A 24,570-nucleotide genomic window follows, 5' to 3' on the forward strand; every position below is an offset into this window, starting at 1 on the left:
ATGTGTGGTAGCAATGGGGAGCCATTGGCTGAGGTTTGTGTGGTTAGTTATTAGCGTATATTTGCATGTTTTTTGACTGCACTGTGGGTGTATGTAAGTCGTGTATGAAAAGTGAGTGGTCTTCCAGTGTATTTCCTTCACAACCCTGCCTCTAATTATTATTATTAGTAGTACTAGTAGTAAATTTATTTTCCTTTCTTTCCACCATGTTTTTAATATGCTTATAAAATCCATGGAGTTACTCAAAATCGCTTCCTGTATTGCAAGCTTGTGTTGGACCTAATTGACCAAATGGTGGTGCTATGACAACTAAATGAAAATGCTAAATTTGAATCTTGTGTATGAACACAAGAAACTTTGTTTCACTATGATGTATTGAAGAGTGAAAACGTTTCTTTTAGCGTAACGATGTACAGTGAGATCGTACTGTCGTGGCAAAACCTCCTCGGGTTATTACGCGTAAAACTGGCTTCCTAGTTTTTTTTCCCCCAGAGATTTCCTGTTCAAATGCTTATCATGCCCGGCGCTGTTTGGTCTCAGAGAGCAGGCCACGGGGCACCGCTGCTGGCAGCTTTAATTGCCACTATTGCTTTCATATATATTTTTTTTGCATTTCATAAGGTGCCTCATTTCTATATCTTGTACAAGATCAATGTACAATAGACAGATAAAATGGGCACTCTCTCGATGCCTACAAGGATAAAGCATATTACTAAATGTCAGATCATATCTATAATGTTTTACTGTTACTTCAGTTGTTGAATTTGTACTTACAATTGAAAGAAGCAACATGTATCTAGCACCCAACTAATTCTGTGTAGTAAGACTGATATTGTACAACATACTTCATATTTGGAACCATAAACTACATGTACTTAAACATACGCGAAAATAGCAACCACCGGCCTTTAAGTTATAAGTATGCTATAATAATTTCTGCGTAGCACGCATTATACTAATCAATTTACTTGCATCTTTTGCTGAGTACCCCTGAGTCACGACCTATATTTCAAAAGCAATTTCTTTAAAAACATGGGCTGGATTAAAGGGAACATTGTTCAATCATAAAAACGTTTTGAGCTGATTCTGGGGGGTATCAATAGCCTACCTTCAGACACCTGTTTTCACCTTATTGCATTTTCTTTCAAGCTGCTCTTTTCTTCTTTTTTTTTTTTGGCGGACCAACATCGCGAACGCTTTAAGTCGACATATACAGTATCACAGGTCTCGATTCGACTCTGAAATAAGAAAAATTTAATGGGCCTACTGTAAATGTTACGTTTCCATTACATTTATCTGGCAGACGCTTTTTATCCAAAGCGGCGTACAATAAATGCAGGTTTGACAAAATAGGTAGGAGTTCAAAAGCTTTCGTTGGTTTTTGTAAAAATAAATAAATATATTAAGGGTGGGGACTGGGTCAACATTAATCAAATGTTTTTATTGGGAGTGCTGAGACTTTCACAGTCAACAATGATGTCAAAGATCCGGCGTAAACAAATTATACTATAGGATAGTATCAATACATGGCTAAGTACAATGTAAACGTTAAAACTGTCGTTTAATCCCAATGATAGGTAGATTTCGAAGTAAAGGTGGCCTACACGTCAAACCAAGCTGGCATTTCAAGAATCCGTGTGGTTTAAAAAAAAGCCTCCTTTTTACATTGCACCGTTCTTCAGTTTGCTGGCGCTGTTGTGTGAATTTTATTGTGACGTCATAATTAATGTCATATCGGCCAATGTGATGGAGCAACGAGTCGAGAGATCAAATCCGTCAGTCTTCGTCAGTTCGTTAGCAGAACCAGTATACCAGCCATGAACTCCCCAGTTTAGTTAAGAGGTGGTAAGCATAACTGACGTTGCACCCGTTAGGGTGAACAAACTGCATTCCTGCAGTACTTGCAGGTTGCTCTTTATGTAGTTTATGCAATTGTTGTTTTTAACTTTTATACCTAAATTGTATTGCTGCTGAACTATTTTATTTTCAAGGGGAGTTCATCTTTACAGTTAATTAAACATATAGCACAGTAATTAGTCTGTTCTCATAAATGAGGTTGCATACATGCACACAAATTACCTTGGAGGACGAGTGGTTATTTTCTCAGGTAATTACTTCAATGCTTGATTTGGAGATTCAATTTCATTATTAATTTCATTTAATTAATTTCATTATCAATAAAGATACATAAATAATGAATTGCAGACTGTTTTGTCTGCATGCATTATTTTAACAGAAAAGCAGAAATGGAGAACAAGGTCATTGAGGATAAGGATGACTGTAACAAATGTGAGAAAATGGTAAGTGTTCATCACCTGTCACCTGTTCAAGTGTGTGTGCCTCTTCCTGGCTCCACCCGCACACCTTACACGGCTCGACAGACTTCAGGACCAGGATATAATTTGGGGACTCATTCACACAACTGCATTGGTGCTAAACAGAATGTAATGATGCACATCCCATTTAAATATCCCATCCCAGCTGGCTGCACATCTCTCCTATAATCTCTACTTCGTTCCTGTCCTCTCATTCTCCTTCCTCATCCTTCCTGGTGAAAGTTTGACGGGAGCACGGGAACCGTGTCCCAGATGCAGTCTCTGGTCAAGCAGGCCTGTGTGGCGATGCAGTGCACTAAGCTCCGCTCCCCAGCGTACAGCCTGCAGTCCGAGATCATCAAGAAGGCCATGGAGAACAGGCACCAGATGCGTCAGGTGAAATCGGCGCTGGCTCTTCGCTGCACGCTAAACTGCGCCACTGTGTTTGCCACACAAGCCTGTTAGAACTGGGGACCTGTTATAGTGGGTCTGGGTCACCGTAACTCCACCCCCATGTCCACGCCAGCAGGTCATGGGGCAGTGATACGGACTGTAGCCGCTCCTACTCTAACCCTGTTTAGATAATCACCCTTTGATTTCTCTGGTGTTTCTGTCCCACCTTGCCTCTTGTCCCTCCTCTTCCTGTAGAAGATGAATGTGGCCACGGGCACCACACAGATGCGAGTACCGGTCAGGCAGGTGACGCCCATGTTCAACAATGCTAAGCTCCACCCCCTCAGGTGCAGTGCCCAGTCCGAAGTTGGGAGGAAGAAGGTGGAGAAAACCAAACAGGCTGACCAGGTAACAGGAACGCTCTCAATTCTGTGGTTCTTTCTGTCCAGCAAACAAATCCTACAAACCATTTTAACAAAGCCTGATCATTGCCATATTGACAAGCTTTTTCCCTGTAACCTCTGGGCTAATTATTTTTCTGTTCTCAGAAGCATGTTGGCAGGGTTTTATTTTTTATTGTTTTATTTTGCTATGGAAGATATCCTGAATTTTAATCTTCTTTTGATTAAGTGCAATGTATTAACATTTGAAATTAATGTTGTTTATCAACTACTTTCTACTGCTATTACATTAGATGGATAATATATGTTTATTCAGGAAATTTTCGCAAGTTAGCATGCTCCCCAGGTAGCTACAAAAAAAGTTGGCTTTGCGCAGCAGAGATATGGTAGGATCTGGCAAGATACAGATCCTACCCACACCCAAAATGCATTTTATATCATCTCCTGTCTTCTCTTGTCTCATTTCATCCTGCATCCATTTTTCTTCTTCTTCTCCTTTGTCATAATCTTTCTTCTTCTCTTCGTGTGACCAGGCCAATGGTGTGAATGTGGGCACTGCGGCCCAAGTGCAGGTGCCCGGCAGGCAGGTAACAGCCAGGCAGGTGGTGGCGATGCTGAACAACCCAAAGCTCCTCTCCCTCAAGTGCAGCATCATGCCTGACGTCAGGAAGAAAGTGGTAGAGTGTGGCATCCAGACAGACCAGGCGAGACCAGAGTTCCCCTTTCATAGGGGTGCCCTTAACACTGTGGGCACAGTGATCACTGTGTGCAGGCATCTTATGCCCATTGTTTAAACAGACCTGGATAGAGTTCTGAGCAATTCTCTGAGTAGACCGCCAGTGAGAGGACTGAAGTCCCTCTATAGCTGACCTCTTGACCCTTTAACCTGACAGAAAGAGAAGTCAAAGGTCAGCATCCCTTTGAGGCCCACACAGGAGGAGGCAAAGAGTGTCTCCAACAAGCCAAAAATGGCCTGGAGGCGGCTGACACTGCCCATGTCACCAGAAGGTATATTTGGGTGAGAGCCTGGGAGGAGAACTGTGTGTGTGTTGGGGGGGGGGGGGGAGGGGGGGTTATGCACCCAGTAACGGGGCATCGTGTGCAGTAGTAAGAACAGCTATTACAAATGAGTAGATTGCTGGATTAGTAGCGTGGATGTTTCTGGGCATGGGGGTGGGCGGGCGTGAGAATTAACCTGGTATCAGAGGTGTACATATCAGCCATACGGCAGTAAGAGCAGTGGGAATTCAGAGGTCCTCTGCCTCACCAGTGTCACAGTACAGAGTCCATGTACCACAACTACCTCCTGTGTGAGATGAGTAGAACTCATCAACTGTCAGTGGAAGTGAGGATTATGTTTGTTAACATTATTTGTAATGTTATGGAAATGAGCATGTTTGTTGTAAACGATGTAAGGAGATCCCCCCCCCCACTCCCGCTCCCCTGGCAGTTGCTATGAAGCACTTCCTTGAGAACTTGACCAGCTTGGAGCAGAAGGAGATCCTGGACTTCCCTCAGATTTGGTACCTGGGCCTGGGCGCTGAGAGGAAAAGGGGGGATGCCAAAGACATGCCTGAGAACTCTGAGGAAACCAGCTCCGTCTATGATGATGCGAAGTGCATCTATATCCCGGTAATGCTCACTGAAGGATGCATAATGACACTGCAGGGTCTTTGTGGCTGGATCTGTTTCACATGCCTGTTCATGCAACCACAATGCCAGCTTCAAAACAAAGTCACTGGATCAGTATATGGTCCACAGTATAACTGCCTAAAAGGCTGAAAATAAAACATGCATGTTCTTGTTCTTGAAGGACTGACATGACATGACAAATACAATGGAATGCATTGGCATACTTTGACCTGCTTTTCATCTTGACATTAATAATATAGAACATAGAACATTGCTCTGAAAACATGGACCCAACATTTTAACTGAATGATAACCTGTGTTTGGCTGCATTGACTTTAACTTTTGTCATGATACGTTAGTTGGCATCATGGCGTCAATCAGTGATTTCCTTTTGGATTGAGCTTTACATCCAAGGCAACTACAGGGATTGCCTTTATGAACTGGCCGTGCAATACAAGGAATGGTATGAAAACATCAACCCAACATCACCCAACATTTTAAAGTCCTACAGCCTTATATTGCTGACAGAAAAAAAGTTGGTCTCACATCCACCTTAATAGAAATTTTATCAAACATAAGAGACACAAGAGTGTTTCAATAAACATGGTTATCTGGGTGGAAAGATAGGCTTCACAGGACAAATTTCTCATGACATTGTGTTTATTCAGGTACTGCGTGACCACATTTCCTACCGCTACGAGATTCTGGAAAAGCTTGGGCAAGGATCTTTTGGCCTGGTTCTGAAATGCCTGGACCACAAGACCAAAGAGCTGGTGGCCCTGAAAATTATCCACAACCAGAAGAGGTGATGAGGATGTTCCCTAAAAAAGATCTTTCTGAATAGCAGAAGGCTGTACACTAGAGGGTCATAATGGACCAGAAGGCTAAAAGCTAGTGGAATATAATGGTTTTGAGCTTACTTGTTTGGGTATTGAGTGGTTCTTCACGTTCCATTGTTGTGTCTGCTTGCAGTGCCAGCCGCATGGCCCTCAGGGAACTGGAGATCCTGGATGTGGTCCGGAAGGAAGACAGCGAGAACTGCTACAACGTTATCCACATGAAGGAACACATGAACTTCCGGAACCATATCTGCATTGTCTTCGAGCTCCAGGGGTGAGTGCTTCTGCGGAGGAGTGTGGAGATACAGTATGAGAAGATCTGAGCAGTTCCATATGCGTAGAAAAATTTACCCTCTGTCTTTATATAGAATGGACCTGTACAGGCTGATCAGGAACAACAACTTCCATGGTTTCACCTTGTCCCAGACACATCACTATGCTGCCGCGCTGGTCACCAGCCTGCAGATGCTCCACAGGAAAAAAATTATCCACTGTGACCTCAAGCCGGTATGATGTCCTGTAGTAGACTGGAAGGGCACTAACAGTGTAAGGTTCTGTAATAGATTGGGATTTTTTCATTTAGAGCAGTCCCCAGCCCTGATCCCAGAGAGTCACAACATGTGCTGGTTTTTGTTCTTTGAACTTACATGAAATCAATTGATTTGATTGCGATTACCTCATCATAGCTGGTCCATGCATCTGAAATGGTTAAAGATGAAAGAAACAATCTACAGGGCCTGTAGCTCTCCAGGGCCAGGGTTTGGAACCCCTTTCTAGAGTGTGTTAGGTACACATATTATGAATTACTTTGTAAGAGTGCAAAATAAAATTCATCACTGTTCATTAACCCAAGAAAATTATGAAATGCATACAATGTTAAAACTGTGTTGAAAACAACTATTATGAAAAAACATATTGTTCATATATGTATACAACAAAAAAGTTAATTATTCTATCAACTCTTCCTTTTCCTGTTAAAGGAGAACATCCTTCTGTCAGAGAAAAGACATGGAAACATCAAGGTGGCCGACTTTGGGTGCAGCTTCTACGAGCACCAGAAAGGTAGGCATCGTCCTCTTGTCCTGCACAGTGACACACAGTGCATGTTGAGTGCATTGAGTGCATTGCATTTCTGTTTTTTGCTTTCTCTCTTTTGCTATCACTTTCTCCCTCCTTCTCCCTTCTTTATCATTTTTCTCTCTCATGCTTTATCAATTTCTCTCTCTCTGCTTTTGGTGTGTCTTCAGGGTACACCTATGTCCAGACACGGTTCTACCGTGCCCCAGAAGTGATCCTAGGCCTTCCCTTTGGCACAGCCATTGATATGTGGAGTCTGGGCTGTATCCTGGCTGAGCTCTACACTGGCAACCCACTGTTCTCTGGGACCAATGAGGCAGATCAGCTCTCCTGCATCATGGAGGTACCAGCAGCACTGCATACACTCTCTTCACTGCTCACCCTTGTACGATAGTGCCTGTTTAATAGCCACCAAGTGCTGTTCTCTCAAACTTTATCAGTGGTTCATTAGATTCCATACTCAAATGTGTGTTTGCTTTCCTGGGTGACATCAGGAGAAGCACTCAGTGGCCATTACAGGCAGCGCAGATTCATTGAAAGGTCTGTTTGTTGACCCAAACGTTAACTTGGGCCTTTTTTCTGACACACAGTGGCTGTACCTGCCTGTTCTGCTTTTCTAGCAGTGTGCTAAGGCGTGATACATTATCACACTCTGTTCCAGGTGCTGGGAATGCCCCCAGATGACATTATTCAGATGGCACCCAGAAGGAAGGTATTTTTTGGTGAGAACTTTACACAAAAATTGAAAGTTATGAAAATCTTGCGTTCTCCTAATTTTGTGTTTAGATACATAGAAATATTGTATGAATGCAAAATTATCCATTTACATAATGGACAGTTTACAAAATGGAAAAATCTGGTTTGGGATGTAAAAACTTTGCTATGGCTATTCACCACAACATTAAGCACTACTTATTTCCATAGGTCACTCCAATCTCCCACACGCGGGATCCTTATGCGCATGTCAATATATTCAATGTCCTCATGATAAGACTGTGTGGCAGCAAATACTGGAAATGGCACTATGTGAATCCAATGAATTTACTCAATAATCTGTGTAAATTTAGGGATAACTGATGGTTTTTATATGTGTGTACAGATTCTGAGGGCCAGCCAAAAAACCTCACAAGAAAGCCAGCTAACTCCAGAGAACTGACCAGCGTTTTGAAGAACGTGGATTCGCTATTTTTGGACTTCATGAGGCGCTGTCTTGTGTACGTGTTGTGTCTGGTCTGCCTTATCACACTGAAGACAAACCGATGTTGTGAGTGTCACTGTCAGGTCAATAGGCCATTGCTCCTGGAACCCGTGCCCAAGCACACTGACTCTGTGTGTCTGGGGCCATCCAGGTGGGACCCTTCTGAGCGCATGACCGCGGAGGAGGCAGCCCAACACCAGTGGCTTCAGAAGCCAATGGAGACGCTATGATGGGCCGCGAAGCGCATAAGGAGAGGTCCGTCCTCATTGCCATCCGGACCCATGAGGAACCAGATGCAGGTGCTGAGAACCAAGAGCAGCCTCACTGCCTGCCAGTGGAGATCTGCTGGGGGGAGGGGGCCAGGTGGGCCGATCAGGAGGCAGGCTATGGCTGTTATTGACCAATCCGGAAGATCCAACCACAAAAGTACAGCTCCTGTCTAAAACTGACAAGAAGAAGAGCAGGAAACCAACATAAACCAGATAAACTAGGTGAAGCCAAAATTCTCTACGTTTGTTCATTCCAAATTTTTGTCATTTGGCAGACATTTTTAACAAAGCAACTTATAAACATGGCAAGAATGCACCTAAAGAGATAGGTGTATGTAGGTACAATCATATAAATACACATCAAGGCACATGCCTCTAGACCTACATCATAAAGGGAGAGAAAGTTTGGTATTTTCTTGGTAAATATTTTTCTACTTCTTAAAATATTACCTCATAATGGAAAAGGGCTATCTTTGTTTTATTAAAATTTGTTTGCAACTTACATTTGTTGGATTACATAAAAAAAATGATTACAGGCGTGAGTAATTTTGACATATCTTCTTCGAAAAAATATATTACTTTATAAACAAAATCTTTTAATCTGCTCAATTATATTAGCATACAAATAAAATTTTCCCATTTTTTGAGATTAAAATATAGCTCATTACCTTTATTATTTATTTTATTCAGAATCTTTCTCATCTTTATCAAATGTTTGATTTTATTTTTGCAGGGCAAGGTAAATCTTCTTCACAGTTAGCAGCACTATGGACTGGATTCAATCAAGATTTTCCCTTAACTTTCCTCAAAATAAAGATTAAAGATTAGTGACTCCACCATGTCTTATGAAGAAAAAAGCAACACTTGCTTTGTTAAGAAGAGATATTAAATCCAGGCCTATATCTAAGTTAACAATTAACTTGCTTTTCTGGCAGACCCATGCCTTTGCACCTGAAAGACAGGGAATGCTATCTTTATACTTTGGAATGAACTTGTTAACCACTATACGACAGCAAAACTCTTTCTCTGTTAAAATGTTACATCTACAGATACAATTGTCCATTCAACATGTAAAAGTTATAAGCCACTCGTATTACATGCATCGTCAGAAAAAAGTATATGTATAGTTTGGTTACAAGTCAAAGAGCACATCATTGTTGCACATTTTATTGCCTAATTTGGATCATTTCAAAGAGTGCCAGTGCTTTAGCTGGATGTACCAGATAGTGTCCCAATCTTCTTACGTGTCACCATAGCCATAAATACAATGTGTTGTGGAATATGCATATTTTTCTGATTGATTAAAAAAAATAGAGTACAAAAACGTGCCTGAGTGTATGTGGTTCATTTCCTTTTATTGCTTAGTATGCAACTTGCACTAGTCTTATTTGTAATTTGTGAACCTTAGATGAAAAATCTAAATGAAACATACTAACATGTCGGGCTGTAACAGGGGTCCCCAATCTTATCATAAAAGGGCTTGTGTGGTTCAGGTTTTTGTTTTAGCCCAGCACTAAGACACCTGATTCTACTTATCAAGTTCTCGAACGAAGACCATGGTTAATTAATTAATTGATTGATTAATTGGTGTTGTAGTGCTGGGCTAAAACAAAAAACCTGCACACACACCGGCCGTTTTCGGATAAGATTAGACACCCCTGGCTGGAAGGGTAACCCAATGCAAAAACTACAGTTCCTATAGGGCCACGGCGTAAGTGCTCGTGTGTGACGTAATATGACTTAATAAATACCCACCCCTTCTGTCGTCACGTCCTCTTGGAGTTGGTGCCATCTTAGAAAGGTAATGAATGCTTGTTCTGTTGCTTCTAACTATATCCATATCAATCCAACAAATTGTTAAAACCATCCTTTGCATCTTTTAACGCATGTGATATTTTGTTTTGTTTTAGACCAATCTCCACAAAATGAGAGCAAAGGTAAGCTTCTGCAAATAAACTAATGTCCTGCGACATGATGCGGCAAAGCGCGCTACTCACTCGTCAGACAGTCATGTTTTATTACAATACATGTTTCAGAATATACAGATTTTAGAACTTTAATTGCCAGTGTCAACATTATTTAGCTAGGCTCTTGTTCTATACTAATATTCGTTGTCTAGGAAGGTATTTGAGCTTGCAAGTTTGCTGGACTGGAAGCGATACGGCATGGCATCCATTTTGTGTTCCTGTAAGAAAATCGTTGCACCAGATTAACGTTAACAAAACTGCTAGCCAATTTTATATATTGTAAGTTGGCTCGAGTAATGAAAAGAAAAGCTGCCGTAGCTTTTCACTCGACAAATTTACTGTAAGAATTGTTTTCTTACTGTGTGTGGTAATGCATAGACTGGTTTGTGTCTTATGCGTCACTCGTGGTAGAATCAGTCATGCTTGTTTGTGTTCCGGTTGTGGCCTAACTTGCCCCGGCTACTTACGATAAGACACACATTTGGAAGCTTTTGTATACGCACTAGCGTTACACTCGCCAGACGGGGTATCTACGTTCGACAATATTGAATGATGACAATTTATACGTTTGCCAAGTTGTATGCACTGTTCTCAAACAGCAGTGGGAACTAGTTTGGCTTTGCCCACATGTTGCCTGTACCTGAAAAGTTTGAATCAAATCGGAATGCACCAGTTTTGTAGAAGCTTCCAACCATTTGAGCCAAGCACTTGCTGTTGTGCAGGACTGTGTTCCCTCTGCATTGTGTGCATAACCGCTATTTAAAACCATTTTCTTTTGCAGTGGAGGAAGAAGCGTATGCGCAGGTAAGATTTCTACCCCAACAGTTGGTGCACTAGGGTTGTGCTGTAGATTTTCAAGAGTAATCTTGTGAAAGATACTGCAGGGCTTGTAATTTTCTCAGTTAGGATTAATATATACTGTGTTTAAGTTGTATTGTCTACTGCATGTATATTTGGTTTCATCAGATCAGTAATGGTTAACCCATGTAGTTCAGGGGTTCCCAACTCTGAAGGGCCTCAGATTGATATTGGTGGTATGGATTTCTTACTCTGCACTTAATTTCTTAAGTTGGTTTGCCAATTTTAATCCTGAAATAAAACTTAACTGGCCCCATAGCTCTCCAGGTCCTGGGGTTGGGACCCCCTGCTTTAACCTCCAGACATTGCAGCCATTTGAAAACCTAGAAGTACAGCTTGCATCTGTTCCCATCATTCCCTTTTCCTCTACAGGCTGAAGCGCAAGAGGCGAAAGATGAGGCAGAGGTCAAAGTAAACTGGCCCCTCCGTTGCAGCTGTGGTGACCCTTCCCTGCTCTTTGTGCCCCCGTCATCCGTGTGGCTTGCCTAGGACGGCCTCCCCACCCTGCCGTCTCCACCACGGGCCTCACTGTTGCAGAGGGAAGGCCGCAACCCTGCCCCCTGCCCGGTTGTTGGTCCTGCCTGGTGACGTGAGTTCGGTGACGAAGACCAAGGACACGGCGCTTCTCCGCGTGGCGCTCTGGACTGTTAACTTGCCCGGCACAGCTGCTTTGTTTGGAAGACCTCAATTAAATGTTTTTTGGTTACAAATCATTCTTGTATGTCTTTGTGTTTAATGTCAGGTTATACCAACTTTTTTAAAACATCGAGCATAAGGATGTTCTGGTAATAGTAGATGGATACCTAAACTTGATTCATCTCAAACTTGGTGCTTACTGAGGACTAAAAGTTGGAGGGATTTGGAACAGTTAAGGGGTATACATTTTCTCTCCTGTTAATCTTACTTGCTGAAAGGCTACTACAGAAGCAGGATTTTCTGTAAATATTCTGTCATGCCAGTGAAATTGGAATCTTTCCTGCTTGCTAAGGTTTAACTTTGAGAAACCAAGCAGTCATTTTAATTATGCTGCGTGTTAAAATTTCATAAGGTATCAGTCCAAATTGCGTGTGACCAATATCGGCTGCTCAGGGAAGATGGGCAGATGAGAAGTGGGGCTTTGTAAAATTACACCCTGCTCTGCTGTTATCAGCAAGCAAACCGTTCCATTTCTGGGATTTAGTCATTGGAAAAAGGTTGCTCCTAAGGTTTAAGCTCTAAGTTGTCAGTCGGGTAAAATTCTGCAAAAAAAGTCCTTCGTTCTCCGTAGTCTTAATACAGCAAAACAATTAAATGCTAAGGTACTGGTGTCCTAACTCCAGTCTCGGAGGGCTGCATTGTCTCCTGGTTTTCAAGGTGTCTTTGTCACCAGTGGTTTAAGTCGATTGGCTAAGGAATCTGCACACCTTGTTCTCAAGGCCTTGGCAGCTGATTGAAAGGAAACCACAAAACTCTACAGGCACTGCGGCGCCCTTGGGATTCCGTTTGATACGCTCATGCTTGGGTAATCTAGGGGAATATTCTTGCATGGCTCAAGTGATTTGCCTACACATTCAACTTCTGTTAGAAGCATAGGGGATATGTAAGTATACTGATTTTGTGGTTTTGACAATGAGGGAAATGCCTAAACATTGGAGTAAATGGTAAGCAGTGTTTCTGATCAAATTTCATTAAGCTTTTGGTGTAGATATTAAATATTTTGCGTAGTCTCACGCTGTAACTTTTTGTTCTGTACCCATTTATAATGGATACGTTTGGTATGATATTTTGGTATACAGGGGAGTATTCAGATATTGTGCAAAACTGCTGGTAAATGATTCATATTAAAGGCATTTGGAGAACAAGACTGGCTACCCAGGTCTGTTCCCAGTTCTTGCCCTTTTCAAGTTTTGAGGACCCATGAAACAGTTTGCCATTTCTTCCGCATTTTATTTTCTCCAACAGTACTCTTTCCACAAGGTTGAGAAACTGCATGCAAACAATACATTACTAGTGAACCCTGGATCTTGTGACTTGGTTTTTGAGGAACACCGATATGATGTGTAGGCATTTGCCATACATGGATCATAAAAATTTAATTGATTTTTGAATGGGGTGTGGGTTTGCTTCCACAAACATCTGTTTGAATATGTTTTCAAAAAACAAAACTATTAGCCAAATGTCTCCCCAATTTACCCGAAAATTTACGTACTGTTAGTTTCTTTGCAGTACTGGAGCCTGTCTCTGGTGGGTGGTATACTAAATCTCTTCTACTTATCGTATGACCTGATGTCCTATTGCTGCGCGTTGTTGTGCTTAGCCGTGTGGCCTTTAAGCTATTGAGAAACCAAGCTAGCTGCGCCTTATTGAAATGTAGTCTATGCCATGGTTCTAAAGAAATAATAATCGATCCAACAAGATGAAATTCGAAACAACTGCATACCAGACGGACAGATACATGTTTGGGGCAAGTTAAATTAGTAAATTTTTGCAGGTAAGTTGATTGACGGCTGAGTAGCAAGCTAGCAAATGTAATGGTAGCGACAAGGACCGCAACGTGCACGGGCCGCAGCATTTATAAATAAAAAGCTACATTCCAAACTACCTAGCAATTCGGTGTGCCGGTTTTGGTGAAAAAAAGCTAGCTAAACTAACTTTGGTAAACACGGGTTTGCTTTCTTAGTGGTAATTAATGGATGTCTAACTAACAAGCGAATCTCACAGGATGTGGGTAGATTTATCTAACATTGGGTTTTGTTTATTTACTACGATGTTTACTGTAACGTTAGCTGACTCTAGCTGTATCACATATATTCGTAGCTAGCCAGCCTTACTGCTAAGGAAGTAACGTCACACGCATTGTCAAACATGCGACTAAAATATAAGGGCATGTTAACTAGCCATGTAAAACCAAGGCTACATAGTTTTTGTAGCTTTACAATAGATCTCAAGCGACCATGCTAGCTTTCTTTGTACTCATTTTCTTGGCGCCTTGGCCTACCACTTACAAGGTTAAGGTGCCGTGCAGATTGTTCATAGCTTCTGATAGCCTCATGAATTTCTCCTGCTAACGCGTCAATGCTGAACTAAATTTCACTTAAAGTAAATGGAGTTTGGCAGCAGTGCGCATATTTAATATGACACGTGACACCGAGCATCTGCTAATATCAACGTTAAATGAACTGTGGGTGAGGGAAAATGAACCAATATGGAAAATGTACATTTTAAACCGTAATTTACTGTAGCTAAGACAGCTAGCTAACAGTAATTATCTTGCTCACAAACCAATTAACACTAGATTCGTCCAACGACATGGACAGTTTTAGGAAGCTAACGTTAGCCATTTTCTGTTACTTGTTTGCAGTCACCCTTATCTCAGGCGAGTTGGGGAACCGGGCATTTTGCAGGGTTGCAGATACTTGTTGCAGATAGCTAAGCCTGCAAAAAAACTACTTGGAATGGCTTCGACATGAGCCTAGCAACAATCACAGCGCACCCCTAATTCAGAAAAGGATAGGTTTAACTTCCAAGACATTTGACTGCATTTTGTATTTTTCAGCTGTATGGCTTGGAGCTTTCTGCAAATACTGAAATGATTTGCTGAAAGGTGTGGTGTGGGGCTGTGTTTTTCCTCAGGTGCCAGGACAGACGAAGAACAGAAGCACTGCAGAGGAGCACAAGCTGCATCATCTTTGTTAACTGAACCAGGCGGACAAAACGCCCCACATGTCCGCTGTGTGCCCACTGCGCGGGGCCAAGCGCCATGCCTGATCGTGACAGTGCCTACCTGTCAGGTAGCAGTGGGGGAGGCAGCGGTGGAGTAGGGGGCGTTGGCGTCGGGGAAGAAGGTGGTGCAGGGGCGGGGCTAGTGGGGGGAGCAGGGGACGGCAGAGGGGGATCCGGGTCAGGGGGTGGGTCCGGCTCCGGGGCCATGGGAGGGGGCGCAGCGCTGGGGAACGGGAGCGGCTTCGGGGGTCTGAGCCTGGACGGCGTCTGCCGGGACTTCCTGCGCAACGTGTGCAAGCGTGGGAAGCGCTGCCGCTTCCGGCACCCGGACTTCAACGAGGTGCCCGACCTGGGCGTGCAGAAGAACGAGTTCATCTTCTGCCACGACCACCAGAACAAGGAGTGCTCCCGCGTCAACTGCCGCTTCGTCCACGGCTCCAAGGAGGACGAGGACTACTACAAGAAGACCGGGGAGCTCCCCCTCCGGCTGCGGGGCAAGGTGGCGGCCGGCATGGGCCTGTCGCCCACGGACCTGCCCCTGAGCCGCGGCGAGGTGCCCCTCTGCAGGGACTTCCTGAAGGGCGAGTGCCAGCGCGGGAACAAGTGCAAGTTCCGCCACGTGAGGAAGGACTACGAGTACGAGCCGGTCAGGGTCGGGGTGGGCGGCGGCATGGGGCAGGGCGGGGGCGGGATGGCCAGCGTCGGGGGCGGGGGAGTCGGCTGCGGGGGCGTCGGCGGGAGCATGTCGGGGCTGGTCGGGGAGGGGGAGGGGGGAACATGATGGGGTTGGGGATGGGGTGCCCGAGTCTGGGGGGCTGCAGGGACCCGGGGATGATGGGGGGAGGCGGGGGCGGCGTCGGCGTCGGCTTAGGGGGCTGTCTCTCCATGGGGCCCCCGGGGCCACGGCGGTTCGACCGGGGCCCCTGCGGGGTGTACGACCCCCTCTTTGAGGGAGGGCTGTTTGAGGCGGGGCCCCTGGAGGCCCCTGTGGACCACGCCACCCTGCAGCTGAAGCGGCGGAGGCTGGATGGGCTGCGGCTGGCTGACGGTGGGGGTGGGGGCCACTATGAACTGGGGGTGCAGACCGCCCTCCCGCCCCGCCCCCTGGACTACAGGTTTCTGGAGGAGGAGAACACTCTGCTGAGGAAAAGGGTGGAGGATCTAAAAAAACAGGTGAGTAAACAACAGCTAAAACAAGCGAGAAATAAAATTGTAGTAGATATTGGTAAGTGGTTGAAGAGTAGATGGCAAACGGGCAAGTAAATTATACATAGAGTAGGAAAAATTGGCAAATTGACCTTTTAAAAACAAGCAAGAGATTTGCAATGTATGGAGATATAGGGATGTACTGTGTGCAGATGCAGACAATGGGCATCCATATGAATACAATAAAATTGTCTGGTCCAGTGCTTTCAACATGCAGCTTTATTCAGTTTTCAGAAGTTTTGATGATCTTTAGTTTGTTGCTTCATTATTATTAGCAAAACACTCGACTATCTCTGCGTTTTGTATCAAATTGATGATGCTAGGTTTCTTGGTTTAGGGAAACAATTGAGCTACAATATGAAAAAAATTAAGAAAATTTTTTTTTTCTTGAAACTGCTCATACTAGTGATGTCATTTGGTTTCTTTCTTTTTCTGCCCCCCTGTCCTGGTCTCCTCTCGCACATTAGGTTTCTAACCTCATCGCCACCAACGAGGTCCTGCTGGAGCAGAACGCCCAGTTCCGCAGCCAGGCCAAGGTCATGACCCTGTCCTCCACGCCGGCGCCCTCCGAGCAGAGTCTGGTGCCCCCCGTGGGCTCGGTCAGCTCCTACAACCACAGCATCGCCCAGACCCACACCACGCTGAGCAGCGCGGGCCTGCAGCCCCGCCCCGTCACCCAGCAGGACCTGGTGGCCCCCGCCGGGGCGCCCCCCGCCCCGCCCTCCAACGCGGCCCCGCCCACCGCACCCCCGCCACACCTCAACCCCGAGATCGCGCCGCTCTCCGCCGCCCTTGCCCAGACCATCGCCCAGGGCATGGCGCCGCCCGTCTCCATGGCGCCCGTGGCCGTCTCCGTGGCTCCCGTGGCCGTGTCCATGGCCCAGCCCTTGCCGGGCATCACCATGAGCCACGCCACCACGCCCATGGTGTCGTACCCCATTGCCAGCCAGAGCATGCGCATTACCACTCTACCACACTGAGTCACTGGGGACCCAGAGACTACAGGCAGAAACTGGGGTCATCCTTTCAGGCAGCAACTTAAAGGGGTCTCCATGTACATGGTGCACTCTCTGCTCCCCTCCACTGATACATGTCTTCTCTTATTGACCAGAATAGGAGACCTCAGTGGTACAGTGACTAAGAAATACCACCGTCCACCACACACACTAGAGCTGTGGTGGGGGGGTCGGGGGGGTGTAGTGAGGGTGGTGAGGAGAGGTGACTTAACGCAGCTCTTGCTGTCTTGCATCTCCGCTCTGGGCATTATCACTAAAGAGAGACATTATTGCCGCTGTTCACTCCTCACTCTGTAGGCTTGCAAAGTATTTTCGGGGTACTTTCCCTCCTAACCGCAGACACCAAAGGATCTGCAAATGTCCGATATGTGAAATAGATGTTTGTACAGAGAATTGTGCTCTAAAGCCTGGATGCCAGTGGACAGAAAGGAATTTAAAAGTTTGTTGAATGTTATGTTTTTTAAAGGTCCCACCTGTGTAAACAAACTGTATTTTGCACACAAAAAAAGAACAACAACAAAGCGAAGCAAATACTGCCTATCACCTATCATTTTGTCCTTCCCCCTTGTAGTCCATCATTTAAAAGAAAAAAAAAAGGTGCTGACCTGTAACAAGGGGAAGGGGGGGGGGAGTGTGGGGATGAGGTGATGTGATGAGAGCTGGGCATGTCGCCCCCAGGGTTTGGGACGGTTGTGTAGTTTGGGCTCCAGGACCGGAGCATAGCGTTTATACGAGGGCCGTGTGTCCCTCGAGACAATGCCTTTGCTATTTTACTTAGTTCATTTCTTGTGTCTGTAAAAAATATTGTTTGAATTTCATGAACCTGCAGCTGGAAGACACACTCGTGTGGTCTTGGGGCTTCCTTTAGGGCATCTCATTAAAATATCAGACACTGTTTGACTGTTTTATCTTTTTTTCTTAAACTCTCGCCGTGATTTTAGCTGCCAGCACAGGCCGACCCGTTCGCCGGAACCAGAGTATCGAGAAGTAATCTGAGGTCTGTTGTTTAGCTTCCAGCTAAAATAATCCCACCCTTGAGTCTTGAGTGGTAGATATCTGAAATGCCCACTAAAGTGACTCTGCAGATCACATTGTGCTTTGTTAATGAGAGTAAAAATAAATAAATGACATTACAATAAAGGATTGCATTTATGTGGCACCTTCAGTATCATATTCTGAAATTGCTTTACAGTGAAGCTGTAACTGCTGAGAAGAGAAACTGCTGAGTCGCCACCGCTCTCTTGCAGACCTGCCCAGCTGGGTTTTTAATTGGTTTTTACCCACCTTTGTGAAACAAACGGTAGCAGGGCTTGCTGATAAGATGCATCTCTCACCAGCTGCAGAATTAAGGTTGTGGGCGGGAGGAACAGGCCTCTCACCAGCTGTAATGTCCAGGTCACAAGCGGGTCTGTTCCTTTGTCCTGTGCAGGCTGCAGCTGCCCCCCCCGGGCTCGTGTCTGAGCCATGTGCCGAGCTGTGGCGCAGCCGCGTGGTTTACGCCGAAGCTTTCTGCGCGGCAGCTGCCCCCGTCCGAAACTCCCCATCAACACTCGCCAACTGCCGAATTGCAGTGGGGTTTTTTTTTAAAAATCCTGCAGCGCCCTCAGCTTGGACTCTTCCTCCTGCCTCCCTCTACTGTAATCCATTTCTCTTCCCCTTCCATTTGATGTGGCAAACCTCCAACACCGAACTGTGTCGGAAGATTTGATCAAATAGATTTGATCAGATTTGATTTTATTGCATTAGACTTCCTTATTTGCGGACATCATTCAACCTAGTACGGCTCACAGTACCGTGAGGTTAGGACATTCTTTGGACTATTCTGTGATACTGTTATATAATTAGTGATTGGTGTCTTATTCAGAAATGCTTTCATTTTGATTAAGTTGATTAAGAATGCTTTTTGTGATTAGTATATGAAACTTACTGAATTGTGCTTCCCTGCTGTGGACTGGCAAACCATCCCGGGTGTATACCTGCATCTCTTACAATGCATGCTGGGACAGGCTCCTGCACCTCCCGCAACCCTGACCAGGGATCAGGTAATTGTAATCAGGTAATCAGGTAAAGATGATGGATGGATGAATTGTGCTTTCTGGCACAGGTGCTAATGGCTGAAGGATATAACCTCTGCATCGCTCTTTCTGGTTATACATGTTCAGTAGACTGTGGCTGTCGCTGTACTGCTGTGTGAAACTATTGGCTTCATTCCATTGGTGTAGAGAGGGCTTAAATCGACTGTTCGCCCAAAAATAAAATTAAGGCACAGTATGTTCCCACTTACCCAGAGTACTGTCTGTACTTGCTGAGATTTTGCAAGTTTTCAAGACACCTGCTGCAGCTCACCCTGATACAGTAGCCCTCAATGGGTCTTAATTTTTGTGGCCTCAAAGAGCTAAAAATTTACACTAGGAAAAATTGGTGTCCCTCTCCAAATATAATGCTTCTTCGAGGTATGGAAACGATTGCGTGAAGTGTCAGCTGAAGCATTCCAGTATTCTGGGGCGCAGATTTCCTGGGGTCACCCCACGCCTAAACATTAACGTTGCTGCTTAAAGGTTACCTGTAGTCTTCAGTGAGAGACACAACATTCCCAAAATGGAGGCACTTGGTGCCCTGTAGCACACTGTGTGGTTTGTAGGGTGCAGAAGCTGGCACATGAATGTCCACTGTAGAATGTGACGTCACCCCTTGATAGACAGTAAAGGTGTGATTGGTCTCCTCGCCCGGGGATCTTGGGCTTTAGCTGAGCGGGCTGAACTTGCGTAGTGGCTGCCTGTGGTTCTGAGCTTACTGCAGTCACCGGACATCGTTACTGTGCAATGGCTGGAGTGAAAACTAGCTAATTTGATTTATTTTACACAAGCACTTTTAAAAAGACAGGTTTTGCAGGTCTTTTAGCTGCTAGTGCCCCCTAGCAGGTGTCCTATACAGGCCGAGTGTGTGTGCACGTGTGTTTTTCCCCATCTGTTGTACGGAGAAACAAAGTGCCTGTATTGCTGCGGCACCGAATTTTCTGCTGTGTCATAAGCAGCAATGACTAGCCTGAAAACGGTTACAGCCTCAGACTGCACATGGTGCACTTCTGAGGAGAGAACCACACAGTGCCTCATAGCTACAAATGCTACCCTTGCTGATTTGCACCATGTAATCTGTATAGAAATAACTCATCTTAAAATAACCACAACACATTATTGACCACTTCATGCTTTTAATAATTTATATTTACATTATATCGCTTTGGAAAGGGTTTACTGTTGGCTGTAAAGAATTCCACCCTGGGTAAACACGACATATACCAACAGACTGGGGGGGTTAAACTGCTTCTTGTTCTCTGTGGTGTCCTGTATCCATCAGCATGTGCTGATCTTTCTTGGAGGGGATTGTTTGGTAGCACCTTTGGCTGCCTTTGAATGCACTGCCCTTTGTTCAGACACAAAGCTAGACTGGCTGTGTAAGTTTTTCATTCTGTGGTTGCTGGCCTGAAAGTATGTGACATCAAATTGGTCTGTCTTTGTGTGTTTCTGATTAATTTTGGCTGTCTTTAGGGGGAATTGGATGAGGCCAGTCATGTGATCACTACTGGGCAGTACTTTCGTGGCGCATGGCCCTGTGAACTTGGGACAGCTTACATAACATGTGTTTACTTTGTAACAGATCGTTGTCCACACACCATGGCGGACACAACAGACCCTGGTTTCATATGGTTACTGTTGCTAACCTTTTGTGTTCCCATAAAAACGCTACACCAAGTCATTTCAAACATCAATATGAAATATATACTTAAGTTATTTCAAACTTTTAACTTTTGTTCTACAATTAAAATGGTTATTGTAGAGTTATTTGTAGCTGAGAGTTTAACCATATTTTTTGCTTTTGTGCTCAGTTTACAAAGTTTTTAATAATACAAAACTTCCGTGAATATTCACATTTTTGTAGTCTGCAGTGCAGAATGGTTATACAGAACATGTTTTAAAAAAAATAAAAAAAGAATTAGGCTATAGACCTAGAATAATACTAATACATTTGAAATGGTTCTAGAACTAAAGATTCTTTCTCTTGAAAGGCCTCCATTTGTTCTGGTGGTTTCTAATTTACAAATAAAAAAAACAAAAATATACATATTAATATATATATATATATTGTGTGTGTGTGTGTGTGTTGTATATTATTTTATTTTATTTTATTTTTTCCGGAGGACACAGCTTTACCTAGTCTACTTGCTATATCTTTTTTGGAGCTATTTATCAAATGACGTCATATTCGCAATTACTTAAAATAAAATAAAATAAACCAACGTAAAGCCTAAATCCTGTCTAAACAAGTAAGTGGAACAATGGTGACAAAGCAATCCGAATTGAAAGAGTTTGAGAAGGGAGATTGTTCACGAAAAGGTATCGCCTACGGCAGTCGTTTTGCGGCTTCCCCGAACCCCACCGCCTCTTTAACATCCCAGTCCGCTCATGACTGGTCAAGAGCTGAGATAGGCTACTTCTCTCCAACGCAAGCAACAGCATCCGTGAAGGTCGTCTGCCATAAGAAGTCGTGAGACAAGTACTGCATAACTGCGCCGCGTCTGCACACTGCTGGGCGTGTTTCCATAAAGCCATTCCGACGGCGCTGGATACGTAACTCCGGGCTTTTAGAGTCCTTTTTTGGAAGGAAGGAAACTGTAGGCGTATGAAAATAGGGTACCATAGAACTTTTTCGTGACAAATAGTAAAAAACAATCATTGCTGTATCGGTCTGCCTATGCCACACAACTTTGGCACCGTGCTTCACTGAGCTGCGACGCATTGTTCGGTCGATTAAAAAAACCGTAGTCGGTTTTCATCTTTGTCAATGCTGTTAGAAGTAGAAAGCAAATCAAACAAAGGAAAACAAAGTTTCAACTGCGCGTAGGTTCTTCTTGAGTGAAACTTTATGTATAAAGGAAGGACAGAGAAGTGAAAATCATGGAGAAGAAACCCGTTACGATGCCGAGTGGGGATGCAGCGCCATGCGGACGCAAAGTCTCGAAGCCTGCGGACTCGGCCCAGTCTAGGGCAGACGCACCAGATTCCGGGGATATGCAGCCTTCCAAACCTCCAGGAATAAACGCGGTGTCTATCCTCTGGACATTCGGGAAGTGTCTCGGTGCATTACTGCCCGTGTATCTAGCAGGGTACTACAGGATTAGTACTAGTTTGTTTATGTGCGGACTCATGGTCTATTCGGGATGGAAACACACACGAGATGCCAAGCTGGCACGCCTGAAGTCCGCTATGCAGTTACAGGACAACGAGCAAGAATTCACCTCTTCCAAAATGCTCAAGAGTAAACGGGATTTACCTGCATGGGTAAGGGATTGTAAAATTTTATATGCGATATGTTTTGAGTGGTAAGTTTTCTGTTTCATCTCAGTGTTCACGTACAAACTTGCTCCCAAGTTCAATAGTTAAATTGCTGCATGATATATATCGCGCATTTATGAAATCGCATTAGGCATAGGCTACCCTCAGACACGCCCAACGTAGCTAAATATAGTGTTGAATTCCGTTATCGGTTTGCCTGTCAGACTCCAATATTGCATGCCTTCGATTTTACTTCCTCGTTCTGTGGCAAAGCAGGATCTTGCGCTTTTGTGTTTATGGTATATGATTCGAACTCATACCAAGCACCCACCCATCCCCGCCCCCGTGTCTAAAGACATCTAACAAAACACAAGTTCTATAAAACAGGAATCTAGGTATTTAACCCTCTAAAGAGTGGGGTTTTCTTCTGGAATAGTTCTAAGTTAGTGTTCTAGAACTCCATTGCTTTCAGTTACCACTAGTGATTGTTAAATCAGCATTAGAATGCGCAGTTAAGAGCAATCTAATCATATATTTCTCCCTTCTTAAAGGGTTAAGGGAAGAACCACATATGGGACAGACTTATTTCACAGTTAAACTGAAAAATCCTGGACTGTACCTAATGTAACATTTAGTCTTTCTCTAAAGAGATGGGTAATCATGAGACAATTAATAATAACATAGAATGCGATAGACGGAAACATGTGGATAGCCTATATCTGGATGAACTCAGTTGCGCCATTTGTTTGCTCACATCTGACTCCACCCCCTTGATCCTGTGACAGTGCTGCATCTTCTGCGGTCTGCAGTATTGATCAAACCATGGAATCTTCCTGCAACTGAACACGTTGCGCTCTGTCAATATAACCTGGCTCAGAGCGCTCACAGGCACAATTTTTGGCCTCTCACACTAGGAGAAAGAAGCTGGATCAATCTGGCACCATTTGTTTCACAGCCCAACTAGAGCCATTCATATATTCACACGTTTGTGTAACACTTGTGCTTCAAGTTCTTTTTTCACCATTGAGCAAGAACTGGCTGCCTCCGCAGTACTGTTTTCCCATGTTTTTTTTCCCGGACAAGTCGAGCGACAACCAGCCATGAAAACCTGGCACTCAGAAGCTGAGGGGTGGGGTTAGCCGTTGGGTCGGTCAATGCCAGTGCAGTCAGGAGGCAGGGGCTCATTACTCTGAACTGTGAGCTGGCTGCTAAGCTATGAAAAGATAGCACACTCATTCAAGATCATTCAGTCTTCTCCCTCATTATATAGGGGCGAGTGATAGCTGCAGCTGTCTACAATAGACGAAAATGTTTTGTGCAAAAAATGACATGGCACTCTTGCTAACCGCAATAATTAATAATCATAGCATGAGAGTAGAAATTTTTTAATGTTGGCTAGCTTTTTTTTGCAAAATAATTACATGTCCATGCCACATGTTGCAGCCATGGTTGTGCAGTGGAAAAGCTGGAAAAGCTTGTTAGCCAGGCCTGGCTGAGATCTGGCTGGGCACAGGCTACCATATTTGAGAGGCCTTTCAGGTAAAGGCCAGTGGGAATAAGACTGACGCAGTTTATTGGCCTCTTGGCTCAGGATTCACAGTCCAAGTGTGAGTGCGCATACATGTTAAATCATGTTCACACAGCATTAGGACGTGAGTTGTGAAGCCAGGCATACATTAACACCTGCATGCTATCTTGTATATTGGACCTGTAATCAGCCACCAAGAAGGGCATGACCAATTCAGGGTCTGGGGCAGGGTTTTCAACCATGCTTTTGCAACTATTCTTATTCGGCTAAATCAATACAAATGATTACATTTATGATATGACAACAACGTGTAAGCTCTGTGGTATTAATACCACACAGTCTGCACTGGTTTGTGCAAGTTTTATCAGTTCAAACTGGATAAAATGTCTGAAGAATTCCTCACTGACTTTACAAGTGATGTTAGCAGGAACATTATAACAACGCAGATATGTTTTATGTATGAATACACGGGTATTTAAACGATCCGACTTTTTATAACCAGTCATGCGTTTTGAGCTGAATGGAGGCAAAGCAGCATAAAAGCAGCTGGTGAAATCTTGTTTTGTCTCCAGCCGTAGCGTACCCAGAATTCCTTTCCCACGACTTCCACCATGCAAAATCACGGCGAATGCAAAGTTGAGGAAAAAAAACATTTTGTTGCAAACGGGATTATCTTAAAGCTGGTATTTGCCCTGCTGTGGGCGGTCGTATGGTTCAGCAATACCAGAGATACCACGCAGCTGAGTGTGCCTTGGTCCAGGGGATCTCTCTCTCTCTCTGTCTCTCTCTCTGTCTGTCTCTCTCTCTCTCTCTCTCTCTCTCTCTCTCTCTCTCTC

The 24,570-nt window shown here is 44.3% G+C and overlaps 3 protein-coding genes across 13 annotated transcripts in view; all 3 read left to right on the top strand.

Moving 5' to 3' along the window:
* The first annotated feature begins 85 nt into the window (after positions 1-85).
* On the top strand, positions 86-6,126 carry LOC135238277 (dual specificity tyrosine-phosphorylation-regulated kinase 4-like). The gene is made up of 6 exons (XM_064306056.1): positions 86-3,116; positions 3,643-4,117; positions 4,560-4,741; positions 5,410-5,546; positions 5,714-5,854; positions 5,949-6,126. The coding sequence occupies exons 2-6, from the start codon at positions 4,078-4,080 to the stop codon at positions 6,091-6,093; spliced, it is 645 nt and encodes a 214-aa protein (XP_064162126.1). The 5' UTR covers positions 86-3,116; positions 3,643-4,077; the 3' UTR covers positions 6,094-6,126.
* Positions 6,127-9,816: 3,690 nt separating this feature from the next.
* LOC135238275 (zinc finger CCCH domain-containing protein 10-like) lies at positions 9,817-17,770 on the top strand. Its single transcript, XM_064306054.1, is given in 7 exon segments — positions 9,817-9,925; positions 10,035-10,061; positions 10,873-10,895; positions 11,322-12,528; positions 14,562-15,408; positions 15,411-15,824; positions 16,325-17,770. Coding segments are annotated over 3 exon segments (1,647 nt in total). The 5' UTR covers positions 9,817-9,925; positions 10,035-10,061; positions 10,873-10,895; positions 11,322-12,528; positions 14,562-14,688; the 3' UTR covers positions 16,838-17,770.
* Positions 17,771-21,235: 3,465 nt separating this feature from the next.
* The window catches only part of esyt1b (extended synaptotagmin-like protein 1b), a 46,726-nt gene continuing 43,391 nt past the window's right edge, over positions 21,236-24,570 (top strand). For 3 of the 11 annotated variants that reach the window (XM_064305111.1, XM_064305110.1, XM_064305109.1), the window contains exon 1: positions 21,238-22,212. In XM_064305111.1, coding sequence (XP_064161181.1) covers positions 21,829-22,212 — 384 coding nt within the window. In that variant the 5' untranslated portion in view covers positions 21,238-21,828. Of the gene's footprint in view, positions 22,213-24,570 lie in introns of all 11 variants that reach the window. The other 8 variants (XM_064305107.1, XM_064305108.1, XM_064305112.1 and 5 more) reach the window with 5 other exon arrangements.

Source organism: Anguilla rostrata, chromosome 13 (genome assembly GCF_018555375.3).
Source record: "Anguilla rostrata isolate EN2019 chromosome 13, ASM1855537v3, whole genome shotgun sequence".
NCBI lineage: Eukaryota > Metazoa > Chordata > Actinopteri > Anguilliformes > Anguillidae > Anguilla > Anguilla rostrata.

Excerpts from the sequence above, each read along its gene's own strand:
- LOC135238277 (XM_064306056.1), top strand. The coding sequence starts at position 4,078 with ATGGCCTGGAGGCGGCTGACACTGCCCATGTCACCAGAAG. Across the intron at positions 4,118-4,559 it reads ACTGCCCATGTCACCAGAAG|TTGCTATGAAGCACTTCCTT; the intron begins GTATATTTGGGT and ends CTCCCCTGGCAG. Across the intron at positions 5,547-5,713 it reads ATTATCCACAACCAGAAGAG|TGCCAGCCGCATGGCCCTCA; the intron begins GTGATGAGGATG and ends GTCTGCTTGCAG.